We start from the raw sequence: 15,572 nt of genomic DNA, 5'->3' as shown, positions 1-15,572 counted from the left end.
CCATCCATCCATCCATCCATCCATCCATCCATCCATCCATCCATCCATCCATCCATCCATCCATCCATCCATCCATCCCTTCACCTCTGAACATGAACTTGTCTTCCTCACAGACTCACTTCTATTTTGGCACATGCCTAGGCTGAGAAAGCAAATCCCTCCCTGTAGGGCATATCTCTGCAAAGTACACCCCATTTTCCACTTCTGGATGAGTTGTCAAAAGCCAGTCATGGTCATTACCCTTAGAGTGTGTTTATGGCTCCTCAGGCTGCCTTTCAGCTGGATTTTAAGGCTTCTTCCTGTACAGCATGACTGTCCCATCTCTGGTCAGTAATGGATGATGTAATGCAGCCCGGGGAATCACCACACTGTCCAGCAAGTACCCCAGCTCACCACATGCCCCATGTAGGACTAATTCTGAAGGGTTCAGCACCCCTGACATATTGCTGTTCTAGTCAAAGCTCTTTCAGTTCATACTGAAAGACAGGGACAAAAAGTCTTGGCATGCCTGGTTCAGTCAAGACAGAACGAAACATTCTCTGCCAGCATCTGCATCTCTCCACTGACTAGAGGGAGCACAGGCAATGATCTACTTTGTACTCTGACATCAATGGTCTAGCCCAGGCTCAGAGAGTTGGGCCTTCACTATTAACAAAACACAAACAATTACAGCCACATTCCATGTTAAACAATTACAGCCACATTCCATGTTAAATGGCCAGAGCTAAGTGGAGTCAATTTGGCCATAGAAAGCCCAAATATCTGATTCTCCTGACCAGATCACTTTGCCATGGGAGTTTTTCAAGGCAAGTCAAAGCTGCCACTGCCAAGGATGTACTCACTATCAGGGTAACCAGAAATCAGCTACTTCTGCAACTGAAATCACTTCTCTGTTCTTCCACCATCTGTGTGCCTTCAGCCTGACCATTGCGGTACCTGAGAGCACCTCTGACTCCTGAGAAGTGCTCTTACATAAGCCACATACTGATCCACAGCCATCAGGTCAAAGCCAAATGGACACTGAGCCTACAAAGAGGAAGGAGGTTTCTAAAATGCTTCAAACATTTGTTCCTTCACACCATTCCTGGTGCTACAAACTGCAAGCAGCTATAATTTATTCCCCACCGCAAGAATCACTCTGTGTAAAACATCTTGGAAGGGTGTTAAAGCTGTAAGGGAGGCATCATGGGGAGTGCAACTGCAGAAAACAACATTTTTTTTTTTTTGTTTCCCTTTGAAGGAAGGCTCCTGGAGGTGCCCTGGTGACCTTGAGAGGAACAGGTTTAGCTTCCCAGTCCCACAATTTTTCTCAGGACTCATCTGCAGTCTTCTCACCCTCAATGTGCCCATAAAAGAGTGAGTAAATGGGTCATCTTTTGCTGGAAAGGCAGTTTCCAGATTTCTCTGACCAGAGAGCTTTCCATTGAAAGCTGAGAAGGTAGGAAGATTTTTTTCAGGAAATGAGGAAGAAAAGTGTAAGTTAGAAAAGAGTTTTATTCTTATTTTCCACAAACCCTTGCAAAATAGCCTTTAATAAGAAGCAGAACAAAACACTCAGCTACATAATATCCCAATCACAAACTATACTGACATCTTAAGTAGAATGAGAGGATGAAAAAAGCTTTAGGGTATAACAGATAAACAATCACATCAAAAGCACTACTGTGTTAATGAGATGGCAGCTGCTTTCTTTCTTTGAAAAACATAATCTGAAAAAAACAGATTAAAAAGAGGAAAGTAACAAGATTAATGATGGAGGCTGAGTAGTTTATAATGTAAGGAAAATCACAGATCAAAAAATTTCAGGTAACTCCTATCGTATACTGAGAAGAACGGGCAACTTATTCTTTGGTAAGAATATTATCTACTGGCTTCTTGGAGACAGCTTTTGAACCATATGCTATCACTCTAATTTAAGTGAGCACACACTGATGAAAAAGATAAAAAGTCCAAGAACTGCAGGTTTTAGAAAATGCTTGAGAATAGCAAAGTCAATTTGAAGCCTCTCTGGTTGTTATGTTTACATTCACTATGGTTCACATGGTGATTCCGCAGAAGTGGAAGCAGTTCTTTAAGAATCCCTCTATTCAGCACTGATTTTGCTTACATCAGTGGGGCTGGCATGAGTGCTGCAAAGGTCACTTCCAGGGGCAAGCAATCAAGAGCTTAAAGCAAAGAATGCACACAGCTAGCAGTTGGAAGAAATAACCAACCCCCATAATACACATTTGATATGCAATCCATAAAAAAAAATCTAAGCTACTTTGCACAGGCAGCCTTGGCCATCTATTTATTAAACATACACCAGAATTTTTCTGTTTTGTGTAGGGTTCTGGTATCTGTAACACACAGTGTTAGAAAGGGGGAACAAACCAAGACAAAAATAAAGCCTTTGGAGCAGTTATCGAGCCTTAACAACATCAGTCTTAAAAGATGGAAGTTTTAAGCCAGCAAGACAAAGGGATGCTTTACTATAAACCATACACACTTTATCATGTGTTTCAGCCTTAACCACATCTGCAATTCCCAATATCTACAAGGCCAAGAAACAGGTCACCTGTACAGTGATGATGAGGAGCAGCCCACAGGACCTTCCATCTCCCTCCCTGTGTACAGGTGAGGCTCAGATCTCCACCTACACATGAACAGCCCATGCATGTAGCAGTGTGCTCTGCATGGGCTGTTCATGAGCCCTAGCAAGTCATCTGAGACACCTCACCTTTATTCCTTCTGTCAGTAAACACAGGTGGATAAATCATATCTACAACAAGCAGCTGTAAAATTCTATCTTAATATTTTAATAAAAATAGAGATTAACAATATTTTGCCAAATCTCTGACCTAGCACTACTTTTTTCTTTTCCCATTCAGGTGGAAAAGCTGAACAGAGGTGCACCATCAGCATGAAGAAGTAGATGAAGTGAGCAGTATCTGTTTTTCTTCAAGTTTGCCAATTCCTTCCCAGGAAGTTAAATGACTAAAGCAGATTTTTTTTTTTCACAGAATATGGCAGTAATGGGAAAAAAATCAAAGGGAGGACTGTTGAATCATCTGCCTTGCCTTTGGAGCAAGGCTCAAATGTAATTTATTTTTCTGCAGAGCACAGAGAACATTAGGCACTCTAAAGTACTTAAAAGAGAAGAATTGCAATTTTTACCGGTTGTCATTAGAACACTGAACCACTTAAGGTTTTGATGGTGGTTTTATCCTGCTATCAAAGTATCTTGTGCAAATTTTAATTGGAATAACCCATGGCTAGAACAGATGAAAGAGAAAGGGCATTCTCTTGTAATGCAGTAAGAAGGGGACAGCCTCATTTTTAACTCCACTGGGATTAGATCTATTCTGAATTTGTTCAGGGAAGTCATGTTTGTTTTCTGGACTCAGGAATCACTTTCAGTCTGTCCTTCTGTTGAGCTTGACCTCAAAAGTAAGTTATGTCCAAGGATCCCAAAATACTTCAAAAATTAAAGGTTATTCCTTGGATAACTGAAGCTTAATTGAGATGGTTTCTAAAGATTTTTCTCCAGCAGTTTAAATTTATTTATTTTTTTATCATTCACATACTGATACATGTTTCAGTGAAATCTAGAGCAAATGAAATTAAAACAGGATCCAGGACTGCCAGAGGTGGTTGGGGAGAAAGAACAACCTCTTTGATTATACCTGCCTTAAACCAACTGAACACAATCTTTCTGAATAATCACATCTCACAGTTTAAGAAAATAGAAACAGAAAGATGTGAAACTTGAATTCTGTAGGAAGGGCAGTAACACACTGAACACCTCTGAATATTCTCATAAGGACCACAGACACCTGTTCTAACTTACTGACTGTTCTGACTCACTAAAAGTAGGTAGTGAGCAGTGTCAACACTCAGAGGATCAAATTCATATTACAGTATTTAGGATATCAAACCTCAACCCCAGCACATGCCATAGGTTGTAAATATCACATTGAAAATTAACTTTCCTCACATCAAGTTTTTCAAACACAATCTCCACATTACTTTTATTTTTATTGTTACCTGCATCAGGATGAGTACAATGATCCAGCATGAATGTAAAAAAGTTGGATAGCTGAGTATGAAAAAGAGAAGAAAAAACACACTGATCAGTTTAGGTGATCCAACAAGCATTAATATCTTTCTTACTCTATTACTTGCAATTTCCCAATCAGGGCAAGATAAGTCACTGCTGTATATTCCCATAGTATCAGCCTGCAACAATGACACAATTTGTGTCCTACTACAAAAACAGCTCCCTTTCCTTTTAGCTATGAATTCACCACTCACACTTCATGAATACATAAAATGTTTCAGGGTTGTTTAAGTACTGCTGATGTTTCCAGTGTTATTCATCTTGCCCACCACCCAGACTATTTGCCTAAACTTCCTTCACAGTCAATAGAAACAACTGGTACAATGCAGTGAGCTGACTATAGACACAGATGCTAGGAGGAACACAAAGGCCTTTAAGTTCCAAATTTCCTATACTGACCCTAAAGGAAGCCTGGGCTGACACTGATACTGACACTGGGCTGAAACACTGATATCTCTGTTGAACATATATTGCCTCACAGACAGTTAAGATCACCCATAGTGATCTGTAAATGATCTGCAATCCCTGGCTAACAGAGATGCTATACAGGAACTTATACCCTGATATGCTGTATGGGCAGAATGGTGTCCTGATGCCCATGTAGTTACATTATTCTGTATGTCTGTGTATGAATACACACAACTTAATTCATGTGTCATGTGTCTTAATAATCAAGACCCAGTTTTGTAAAAGAAATCATCAAACACCCATTTTGTTTGTGCAGCCACAGTGCTGGGGATAACATAACTCTTTGTATAGGAAGAATGGAAGATCACAAACCTGCAGTTGATCCTGCTCATCAGCATATTCGATTGACTGAAAGATGCTGAGGGAATAGCGGCGCCTCATCTCCAGGCGGGCCATGGTGAAGCGGTACCACTTCTGGATGAGGATTGCAGCTCGAATGACTGTCAAAACAGAAAGCACTGCAGTACACATGGATGCAGGGTAATCTACAAGGAAAATATGCATGCTGCCTTTCCTTTGCAGAATTTTGCAATCAGATGATGAATTCTGTCCACTGTGCACAGTCAATAGTAAGATGAAACCCAGTAAAAGTGAGACTGAAAAAAATACATGATGCCTTACTGTCTTCCAACAACAGATCCCAGCAGACTGGCTCAGGCCTAAGTAGTCAGTAACCTTCCCCATTTAGTTGTCTTGAAGACAGTACCTAGGTAAGAAGTCAGTCATGTTCAGCTGATGGGTACTTTAAGGGTTTTGGGAAGTGCAGGAAGAACAGTTTGCCCTATCAACAATGTATTTATCAAGCTGCAGTAAAAATCTTTGATTTTGCAAGTGTGACATGAACAATGATGTAATGAGAGTATTTGCAACAGCCTCTTCTACCAGAAAGTTTTTGCCTGCAGAGCTGCATCAGCAAGGCAGCAAAATTCAAATCCTAGGATAAAAAGTTAACAAATGGTATTGAAGGGTAGAATATGTTGTTTAAATAGATAAGCCAAAAGGCAATGAGGTATAGTTTTAGCTAGATTGGTAAACAAAGGAACACTCAATCCAAAGTCAATGGAACATACCAGAAGACCATTTTTGACTATGTGCTGAATAAGCATTCCACTCAGCACTTTAAGAAGTTGTGTCTACCATGGTCTCAGTCTAGAAAACTGCTGGAAACTTCACTGAAGGACAATCATCAAGACTGCAGCCTGGAAGAAAAAGCCTGATGCCTTCAGACCTCATTCATGCCACAAAAAGATCACATTCCTTTAACTGCTCAGATAAAAATTTATTAGGCAGAGAAACATCTGGTTGCAGAAAGAGGTCCTGGGGTTGGCACTGTCCTACACTGCAAAACAGTAAAGAAAAGCTCTGTACTATAGGGACAGCAGTTTACACCACTCAATTGTTGTAACTGATCACAAATACCAGGAGGTTTTATACTAGGATGGGTGGAACCTGAGTGAGAATTATTTTTTTCTTATTGATAGTTATGCAGGTAAGTACAAATATTAATGGGAAAGTGATCCTATTAATGGAGTATAACATAAAGGAAATATTTTTATAAAAATGGTTACAGATGCTATAACAACATGTTCTTTGCTTATTTTACCATTAATAAGTATACAGCATAGTTAAAATGGTAAAAATTTCTAGTCTAGGCAAGAGCAAAATCCTGAAAGACTCCCATCCTGTAGATATTGCATACATCCTAGAAAAATCTTCCTGCCTGAAGGAAATGTGATCCTTATATGACTAAGAGCATCCTTCAGACCCTACATAAACTCTGAGATCTTTCTTCTTTTCTGTCCTTTCTGGACACCACTACAGACCTGAAAGCCTGACACATTACAGCAAGGCTGTCACCAACATTTCTGTTTAGAAGAGTACCTAAGGGGCAAAGCACAATCACCAGCACAGAAACAGATTTCCAGCATCAGAGCCATTAAACTTCCCATTAAAGCCCCCTGGGTTGCTTAATGGTCCTGAGCACTTAACATGGCACAGTTCCATTGCTGTCACATAAGACAGATACATATCAATCACTGTGGTTAATGTTGCAAATCTAACAGAATGTTTCCTGTCTTTCTTTCTTCTTCTTTTTTTTTTTTAATTGTACTTATTACAGCACTGTTACTCTCAGGACTGAATCAGAACATGATTTTCACACTAGGCTAAACTGCATCTCTAAACGAAATTGTTATCAGTTGCAGAAGGTCTCTACACCAACAAGTATCTGTTAAATTCATGTTATTAATGCATTAGAGAAATGTACAGCCTCAGGCTGCAGATAAAATGATGCATCATTTGACTACTGTTGAAGAGCAGAAAGGAAACCATCCAGCAGTTCCAGAAGACAAAACACAATCCGGGAAGCACACAAAATCCTAAGCCCCACATCAATGTGTATTGATGGTTGTTGATCAAGAAAGAGTACAGCTCTTCATGCCCACTTCAAGCTTTTACACACTCAGAAATATTCCCAAGTAGCACATCCCTAAGATCTTGCAAGGCACATGTAGGCACAGCGTGCAAACCCAAAGAGGAAGAGCTGCCTTACAGTTACAGGTCGGTCTGGGATTCTGGATGATTCCATTCTACTTTCACTAATGTGATACAGCACTGATGCTGCTTTGTAGTAGCACACACAGGCTGAGGGTTGCTCTCAAACCAGTCGGCTGGGATCCCTGTAGCCATGACTAAGTGCTCCTGCTTCTTAGGCACCAGCTTCCTGTGACTTGTGTCCTGGCTTGGTAGCCAAGAGCCTTCCTTTTCAACCACGGCTGTTCAGCATAATAATGTCTTAAGACTATGCACAGTACCATGTAACGTGGCTCTCTGCTGACTAATAAATTGTGTCTGAAAAAAGGTCTGAGTCAATCCTGGAACACACCTGCCTGTGCAAAAACTGCTGAGTTCATACCAAGGAGGGTGATGATCCATTAGTTTAATTAAACATTTAACCAGGTCCTGGGGAGACTTTCAGTTGACAGCCTCAGTAATTGTCAGGGAGAATGTCAGGCCAGGCACTTGGTAGGCCAGAAAACTGATTTCAAAGTCATTGTAATAGCCCTGCTTTATTACACTTATTTCATAATTGGGGTCACACAACAGCAGGGAAATTGGGGTGGTTTGCCCAGGAATCCTGTGGTGTGAAAAGCCATAAAAGGTCCCACTCAATACCTTACCCCTTAAGCTTTGCTAGTGACAGAGCAAGCACAGACACCTGTGAAATTTAGCCTGTGTCCCAGATGCTGTGAATCTTTTACAAACAATCTGTCAATGTTAGATGTGGCCTAAAGCTGCATCCTGATCTCAGCCAGCATCTAAAAGCTATGCACAGTTTTAAGGGGAAAATAATTAGAAAATAATTTTCCCTAAACAAATATTTTGACAACAGGACTGGGCAGGGGCTGTGGGGGAGAGGAACATTATCTTGCAATCCTCTACTGGTGTTAGAGAGAAAACAACCACCTGCCCTGAAGACAAAGGCAATACTCACCATTCTCTGACTTTCTGTCAGCTACAGAACTGCTGCACCCCATGGTTCCAATGATGCTGCCCATCCGTTTTAATTGCTGCTGATACGAAGCAAGTTCCTCTCAGCTGTTAGCATTATGCCCATTTCCTGGGTTGTTCCTTCAGGGATGAGGGCTGTACTCCTTTGGGCTCCTGGGCTCTTCCCAGTACTCCTAAAAGGGATGAGATTGGGAAGGAGGGATAGGGAGAAAAAAAAAAGGGTGCTTGACAAGACAGAATCTGAAGTACCTTCAGCCCATAACAAATTATTTTACAGCACATCCTACCTAAACTGGACCACACCAGGGGTTTTTTTCCCCACATCTGATTACCGTCAACTTGTAGTCAAGAGAAATTAACTTTGTAATTGATACAGTTTACTCCTTACATGTTAGCTTAATGTTAATGTGCAACAGTGGTTTCTTATATGAAGAATAGCTATTTAAAGCCTTACTACTAGGGACAAAGGCCTATGGAGACACATTACTCTTCATTCTTATGATTTGAAAATTGGAACTGCAGAATTTTAAAGATTTTAAATTACATGTGATAGTACTGCTAAAAAAGCCCAATCCTCCTAACACTCCATTGATTTGAAAAGTTGCCTTACTACCCCATTTATCATTTTATTGCTCAGTGTTACCGCCACCAAATTGACCAGGACAGACATTACCATAGCAAATCACTTCATTATCAGAATTCATTTAAATAAAATATCCCATTTTCTGTTCCATTTCTACTGAAAATAATCCAAGGAAAATATTTTGCTTCATTAAATAGATGAACAAAATACATTTTGAAGTCTTTTGGGTTTTTCTCCTGGCACTTGCTCAATTCTTCACTAAATAGTATTACTCTCTAATGCAATACACTCTCTAATCAACAAATTCAAATGAATACAATTCCTCTGAGATACAAAATGGATCAATTTTTAAGCAACAAGAAATTCACTGATGCTTAGATACTGAACTTTGTTTTAGCTAAAGACTTCTTATATGATCACACTGACCCATCTCTCTCTGTCTCCAGGGATACATCTGACATCTAAATTATTTTATCTTTTGTTTTGTTTCATTTATATTCCTTTTCATTTAACTTGAGTTTTAAAACAAAGAAGAAATTCATCAGCATAAAATGAATGCTTAGCTACTATTTTCATTTGGCTTTACTAGCAGAAATCAAAATAAAAGAAGGATACGAAAGAAAAAAAAACCATGAATGCATAACTAGGTGATTTTCAATTTCAATAATTAGAAAACACTTATATTTGTGTGCCTGTATGTGCAGATTTCAACATTTATTATTATATATTATATCCCTTCCTGTCATGTTAATATAACACAACTCTTTGTACTTCTGGGGCTTTTATTCAGGGTCCCACAAAACAAGGGTATCCTACACTTGAGCAAGGTCTGACTCCTTATGAGTGAGTAATTAATTCAGGAAAAAAGGATTTTAAGGTTTCTTTCCCACACTATGGACTGCTTTACTTCCCTCTGAAGGAGCTATCATGAAATCCAAAAGAAGTGCTCTTACATTAATTTTGAGCCCATCAATGGCTTTGGCAGCATCAAATACAGCATTGATATTGCTAATAGCTCAGATTTGTCTTCTCTGCAAACAATTTTTGCTCTCCTGCTTACCATCTCCTCACCTACCCTCTTAAGAGAATCTCAAGCCTTTATTACTCCATCTCAAACAAGCCAGTCATGACTTGAATTGTGATCTGAAGACTGGCAGTAAGGGCAAAATAGACCTTACAATCTAACTTCTACTTAGACTCTTGATTAAAGGGCAGGTCAGCCTGTGCCCAGCAAGTGGGCAATGGGAGCCCTAAACAGAACCATCACACCTCTCAGGACTCCCTCCAAATCCCAGCAAGCAATGGGCTGACCCAAGAAATGGGGGGCTGAATCGTGATTGTAACCTGCTTTCAATTACTTCAGCTTTCCTCCCAGTCATCACCACTCTCCTTCACATACATCTAAACTCATGGACTTCTAGAACCTCCTTGTGCAAAGAAATTAAAAAATAGAGGCATAGGGACAGACATTTTATTGTGACAGCAGCAAATGAAGACCCAAACGTACACTCAGAGCTTGGAGGAAAACTTGCACAGATATATCCTATCATTAAACCTCCCAAAAAGGCCGAATCTGGCCATCATAGGGCTAGTCCAGGGGAATAATCACCACCTTCAGACCCAAACATCTGCATTCTACAATGGACAGGGTGAACATTCAACCACCTTTTCATGACAGCTTCTCAAGTGGCTATGGAACCATCCTCACTGCCAACCTGCATGCACAAACTCCAGGCCAGGAGAGTCATTTCCATGAGCTACTTACTACACACAGTGTAGCAGTGTCTGATGAAGAATTATTTGTCATTACAAAATTCCCCCCAAATGCTGGCTGATAAAATGGAAAGCTGAGTTTTTTACCAAGGTATTGCAAGAGACACGAGTTAGCTGGAGGAGAATTTGAAATATAACGCTGTGTTAATATTCTGGATATTACACCACTGATTTACCTTTAAGAGAGAATCTGTCCTGTTGACTAAAAAGCAGGCATTCAATTTCTACAAGTCAGTATTCTGCCCCACTTTTGGACATAATTAAAAAAATTGCTAGATTTCTGTCAGTTTCACAAAAAGCCAGTTTTGTGATAGACAGGCATTAAAAGCACAACCCATCCACTGAAGAAAAATAAAACGTCTTTGCAAACATACCAATGGACATGCACAAAGCTAAGCCAGAGTGGCACATGCTGCTCTTTCCTGGACAGGAGTTGCTGAAGGTTACACACAACAAGTGCTCCAAAATTTGGGGTTGAGAACCCAAGCTGTTGAGAGCCTGATTTACAGAGAATATGGCTCAGCATCATTTGGTCTGGGGTGTTGCCCCAACTTAATCATACCTCCAGTTTGTCAGTCACATAAAGACCTGGCTGCCTCAGCCTCAAGGAAAATGGAAATCCTGTAAAGATTTATAGCTGACTTCCAATGAAATCAGACAGCAGGGTCTGTAAGCAGACAGCCATCCTTTAAAGCACACCTTATCTTTAAAAATTATTTGAGCAGTGCTACTGGCAGACCAGTGTAAATTAGGTTAAACCTGAGGATATGGGAGCCATACAAATAAGAGCCACTAGGATTTAAGTTCTTACTCCTCTGTCTTTTCATTATTTCTTACCTTTGATAAGCAAAAATGAAAGGCTCCTCCTTTTATTTTTGTTGGGATGGGGCTTCCATAATTATGCTACTTCCCCTAGAAGTTGTTTCAACAGTTTTCTCCAGCAATATGCCTCCTTTCACTACTCACCCCTTTTCTGAATCACATTTTTGAAGAGGTAGCTATGATCTCCCCACATAACATGTCTTAGGAGGTACATGTACATGGAGAGGTGATAAGATAGAGACAGTTTTCTGCATAAAGATCAGATGCATGGATAGATGTTTCTAATGACAGAGGCTTTTCATTGATGCTATTTTATAAAAGTTTTTTATATTATGGTGACTCATAGATTTCCTTTAGAATTGTTTTCCTTTGGAAACTAGGACTGCAGAGAATGAAGAAATGATATAATATGCTTTTGTGATGGATTTGCTTCTGTACATTGCTGAGGGAAAGAAGCTACAAAGACTAAAATACCCTAGAGAAGAGAACCAAGACATTAAATATCAACACTCAGGTTAGAACCTGCAGAAGAATAGGTCTCCAAAATTGTCTTTGTTGGGATTGTCAAGGATGAGAATCTGGAGATGAGCTGAAGATCTCATTAGCTAAAAGACCCACCCTGCAGAAAGTAGGATGAAACAGTCACAGCCAACTAACAGAGTGAAATGGAACCTGGCTATGGCACAGGAGCTGTAATTTTGACACCAACACCTAATTTGATCTGCCAAGGGGTTGATATGAGAACATAAAACATAAACAAAGCAATACGTGATTAGGTCTCCATCGTTCTACATCCATGGAACAATCTAACATTACTAATAAGTGATTTTCAGTGATTATGAAGATGTGAAAGACAGAACTGAGAAAGGCTTTTTATTAACAGATAATTTCCTTTGCCTGCTCAGAGAAGCAAGGCTAAACTCAGTATAGAGCTGATGGAATGATTGCTGTAAGTGGTCGTGTTGACAGACCTCAGTGTTGGGGCCAGGAATCAATAGGGAATGGGATGCGTGTGGTGGCTTGAGCATTGGCCAAATGTTAGTAAGATACAAGAAAGCCAGCAAAGCTTGAAAGAGAATAGGATGAAGAATAGGATAAAGTTTTAAGGTGGACTCATATTCCTGAGCCAAAAAATGCACTGCAAAAAGAAATAAAAGCAAGAGTAGCAAAGGTGTGAACATGTAGATAATTCAAGTAATCTCTGAGCTCAGGAACTGCATGCAAACCCAAAGAGAATTGTAAAAAAAATGGTGGGAGAATACCAGTTCATGTTACTTATAATCAATAAAGGTTATGTTTACTTTTGGCTTTTGTTTTGGTTTTTTGGGGGGGGCAGAAAATAAACAAAGCAAGCAGCCTCATTTTTTTGTACAGCAAGACTTCACACAGATTTTGTTTTAAAAAGAGGAGGAATAGCAAATACAAGTGGACAAATGGGGTATACATTCTTCTTCACCTTGAAGAATAAGCAAACCCATCATAACACTTTCCAGAAATCTTAAAAACCTCTAGGGGGAGATTCCTTTAGGCAACAAGGGGAAAACGGAAAATTCTGAAGCAAATTTGGTTCTAGTAAACTGAACCCAACTGGAGCATAAAAGTTAACACCCTTTAAGCAAAAAGCTGGATCACATACTGTTCTGCAGTTAATGAGTTGGATCACATACTGTCCTGCACTTGATGAGCAGGGTCTTAATGCCATCCTGAAAAAGCAAATCTTCGAAATAAACATGTTGAAATTTGAGCCAGTTTAAAAATTAAATTCATGCTTCAGCACGGCTTTCATAAAATTTAAGTTAAGCATCAGAACAAGGTTCAAAATAGAATAAAAATTATTTTTCCTAAAACAAAAATTACATGAAATACAGTAGTCTCAAAGCTATTTGATTTCATCTTTACTCAGAAGTTCTAGATAACTGATTCAGTCCAGGTCAAACTATAATTTGAAGTACAGTGATTTTTCTCATGGTAAAATCATTATAATGCCACATACATCTCTCATTTTGTCAATTTGATCTTTAAAAGTGAGCTGAATATATATCTATATACACCCCACCCAAAGATATTACCTTTTTTCCTTTCTGTTTCAGCAATACCGAGATTTTTTGCACAAGAGTACCTTTAGAAGATTCTTTTTTTAAAAGAAAGCAACCCCTGAGGGGGGCAGCTCTGCAGAACAGGTGATCCAGCTCTCTCTGGGGCTCTGGAGCTCAGGAGCTGCAATGCACTTGCTCTCCACCTATTTACACAGCTTCCCGAGAGGAAATTTCTTGAATGCTGCTCTTCAGAAACAGTCAGGGGAAAATGTTGTTTTCATCGTCCAACCTGATGTGAAAGCTCATGGCTGCAGCCCTCCAGCTGTGCTGTTTCCGTGTTGAAAAGCTGTTTTGTCACTATGCCTCCTGAATCTCAGGCAGAGAAAGGGATGGGCTGAAGTTATCTGCCTCGCATCTAAAGTCACATGATCTCTTTCGGCCTTTCTGCTGTGTTGAGGCAATGATTTGCATTTTAGCAGATCTAGCACACTGGAAAAAAACATAAGGCTATCCAGGTTATTTGGTTATCTGATGTGACTGGCATGTTTATGAAAGCCCTTAAGGAAAGCAATACTGAATCTACCACCTAGGCATTGCACCTGCATGCAAGTGATATATGTAAGTGCTCTCCAAACCACTCAGTCATACCCAGATAATGCACAAGTATGAAGCACTCAGATATCGTGTTGGGAACTGTGTCTCTCACTGTTCAAAGAATATGTGAATACCACAGGGAACCATTGAGCTAATGCCTTCAGTTCATTTCTTTTATCGTGAGAACATGCACATGTTCTCACAATAAAAGTATGACTGGAATTCTGTGGACTCAGTTCATGTTTTGGCTCATCTTGTGTGACGGCTGGGGAGGGATTGGAGAAGCCGAGAACACTGCAGCCTTGCTCCGGTCAGAAAGCCACGATTTGAAATCCAAACCTGACCCCTGGCAGCACGTTCCACATCTCCGACCCAGCTGCTGGCCACACTGACCCCTGACTCCCAGTAACTGCACAGGATCCCCAGGGAGGGGCAGAGCCATCATGGTGATTCGTTACTGCCCACTGCTCACACAACAGCCCCTGAGGAATCGGCTCCACTGGCAGTACATGGGGACACTGCAATTTTGAACACATACCCCACCAAACCACTCGAAACTAGGAGATGTCTGTAGAAGCATGATAGTGTAATATCACCCCTAATCTTGGGCTCAGTCCTCATCAGCATTTATGTTTGTCAGGACACCACTGCCCCACTCCAAAAGCCAGGAAGGGGTTGCTTGCTGCTGTGCAGTGATGGAACAGAGCCCAGCAGCCATTTCTGTGGGGTCAGGGTGTGGCCTGTGGGTGCAAAGAGGACCACAGGTTATAAAGCATGCTGTGGTGGGAGAAAGCTCCATATGCATGGGATGAAGACCACTGTGCCCTTGCTCTGAAGCCTCTTCAGGTGATGGAGCCCCACCAGGATTGGATAGAACAAAAGTTTTCTGAAAATAGAGGCAAAGCAATATCTCCAACCTTCTGCCCCTCCCCAAAGGTCTAGCATAATACCATAACATGCTATTTTCAGAAATTTTTTGTCATCAGTGTGGTGACAATTCTAAAGGCATCAACCACCACTCGGAAGGACAGTGATCAATCCCCTTTTGAAACAGACTTTTATGAAGGTGCAAAAGATATTTAAAATGCCAAACCAGCAAAGCAGAACAGATTTGATTGGATAAGCTAGTCCTCTGAGGTTCTGGAGTCCCAGACACAAGCTTCCACTTTCAAAGCTGTTCCTCTCCTGTGAGACGAGACAGTAAATGGAAAGCATACCAAGCGCAATAATTCTGCATGACCCAGAACAGTTTTGATGTTTGTTTTTTCTGGCAGGATGCACTTTCCCTGATCTGACTTACAGCAGCTAATCTTTTATGTATGATCACGCTGCTCTGCCAAAATGCATGCAAGCAAAAATACATCACAACCTCTTTCCACTGTACTCTTGGGATACACATTATTTATAAACATTTACTGTACCTGATAAGTTCATCTCTATTGGCATTTACCAAGTTCTCTGCATAATGAGAGGTTTGCTCCAATTGCCAATAAATCCATCAGAAACATTTCATCCAAGATCAGCGGGAGAGGAATAACCTTAGCAGTTAGGTTCTTTAGGACATGTTTTCTTTTGTTTCTCCTCTTTGTCCTCTGTCTCAATGATCTGACATGACCAAGCAACCTGATAAAGAGTCAGTGTTGCTGGACTGAGCCACCTCTCCAGTTACTTGTGGGGATCACAATAA

General features: G+C 40.4%; 2 protein-coding genes across 7 annotated transcripts in view; one reads left to right on the top strand and one right to left on the bottom strand.

Annotated features, from left to right (window-relative positions):
* PHKA2 (phosphorylase kinase regulatory subunit alpha 2) overlaps positions 1-3,269 on the top strand; it is a 70,264-nt gene extending 66,995 nt beyond the window's left edge. The window contains exons 33-35 of one of the 3 annotated variants that reach the window (XM_050971892.1): positions 1,241-1,356; positions 2,506-2,616; positions 2,871-3,269. In XM_050971892.1, the coding sequence (XP_050827849.1) occupies positions 1,241-1,356; positions 2,506-2,616; positions 2,871-2,883 (240 nt within the window). In that variant the 3' untranslated portion in view covers positions 2,884-3,269. The remainder of the gene's footprint in view (positions 1-1,240; positions 1,357-2,505; positions 2,617-2,870) is intronic. The other 2 variants (XM_030234443.2, XM_050971907.1) reach the window with 2 other exon arrangements.
* Positions 1-15,572, bottom strand: part of PPEF1 (protein phosphatase with EF-hand domain 1) — a 38,312-nt gene that overhangs the window by 20,021 nt on the left and 2,719 nt on the right. The window contains exons 1-4 of one of the 4 annotated variants that reach the window (XM_018913599.3): positions 13,581-13,708; positions 8,061-8,250; positions 4,880-5,007; positions 4,027-4,078 (exon numbers count right to left, since the gene is read on the bottom strand). In XM_018913599.3, coding sequence (XP_018769144.1) covers positions 4,027-4,078; positions 4,880-5,007; positions 8,061-8,124 — 244 coding nt within the window. In that variant the 5' untranslated portion in view covers positions 8,125-8,250; positions 13,581-13,708. Of the gene's footprint in view, positions 1-4,026; positions 4,079-4,879; positions 5,008-8,060; positions 8,251-13,324; positions 13,709-15,572 lie in introns of those variants that run through there. The other 3 variants (XM_018913598.3, XM_030234447.2, XM_030234448.2) reach the window with 3 other exon arrangements.

This window comes from Serinus canaria, chromosome 1 (assembly GCF_022539315.1).
Source record: "Serinus canaria isolate serCan28SL12 chromosome 1, serCan2020, whole genome shotgun sequence".
Classification (NCBI taxonomy): domain Eukaryota; kingdom Metazoa; phylum Chordata; class Aves; order Passeriformes; family Fringillidae; genus Serinus; species Serinus canaria.
This window is presented reverse-complemented; position numbering and strand designations above follow the sequence as displayed.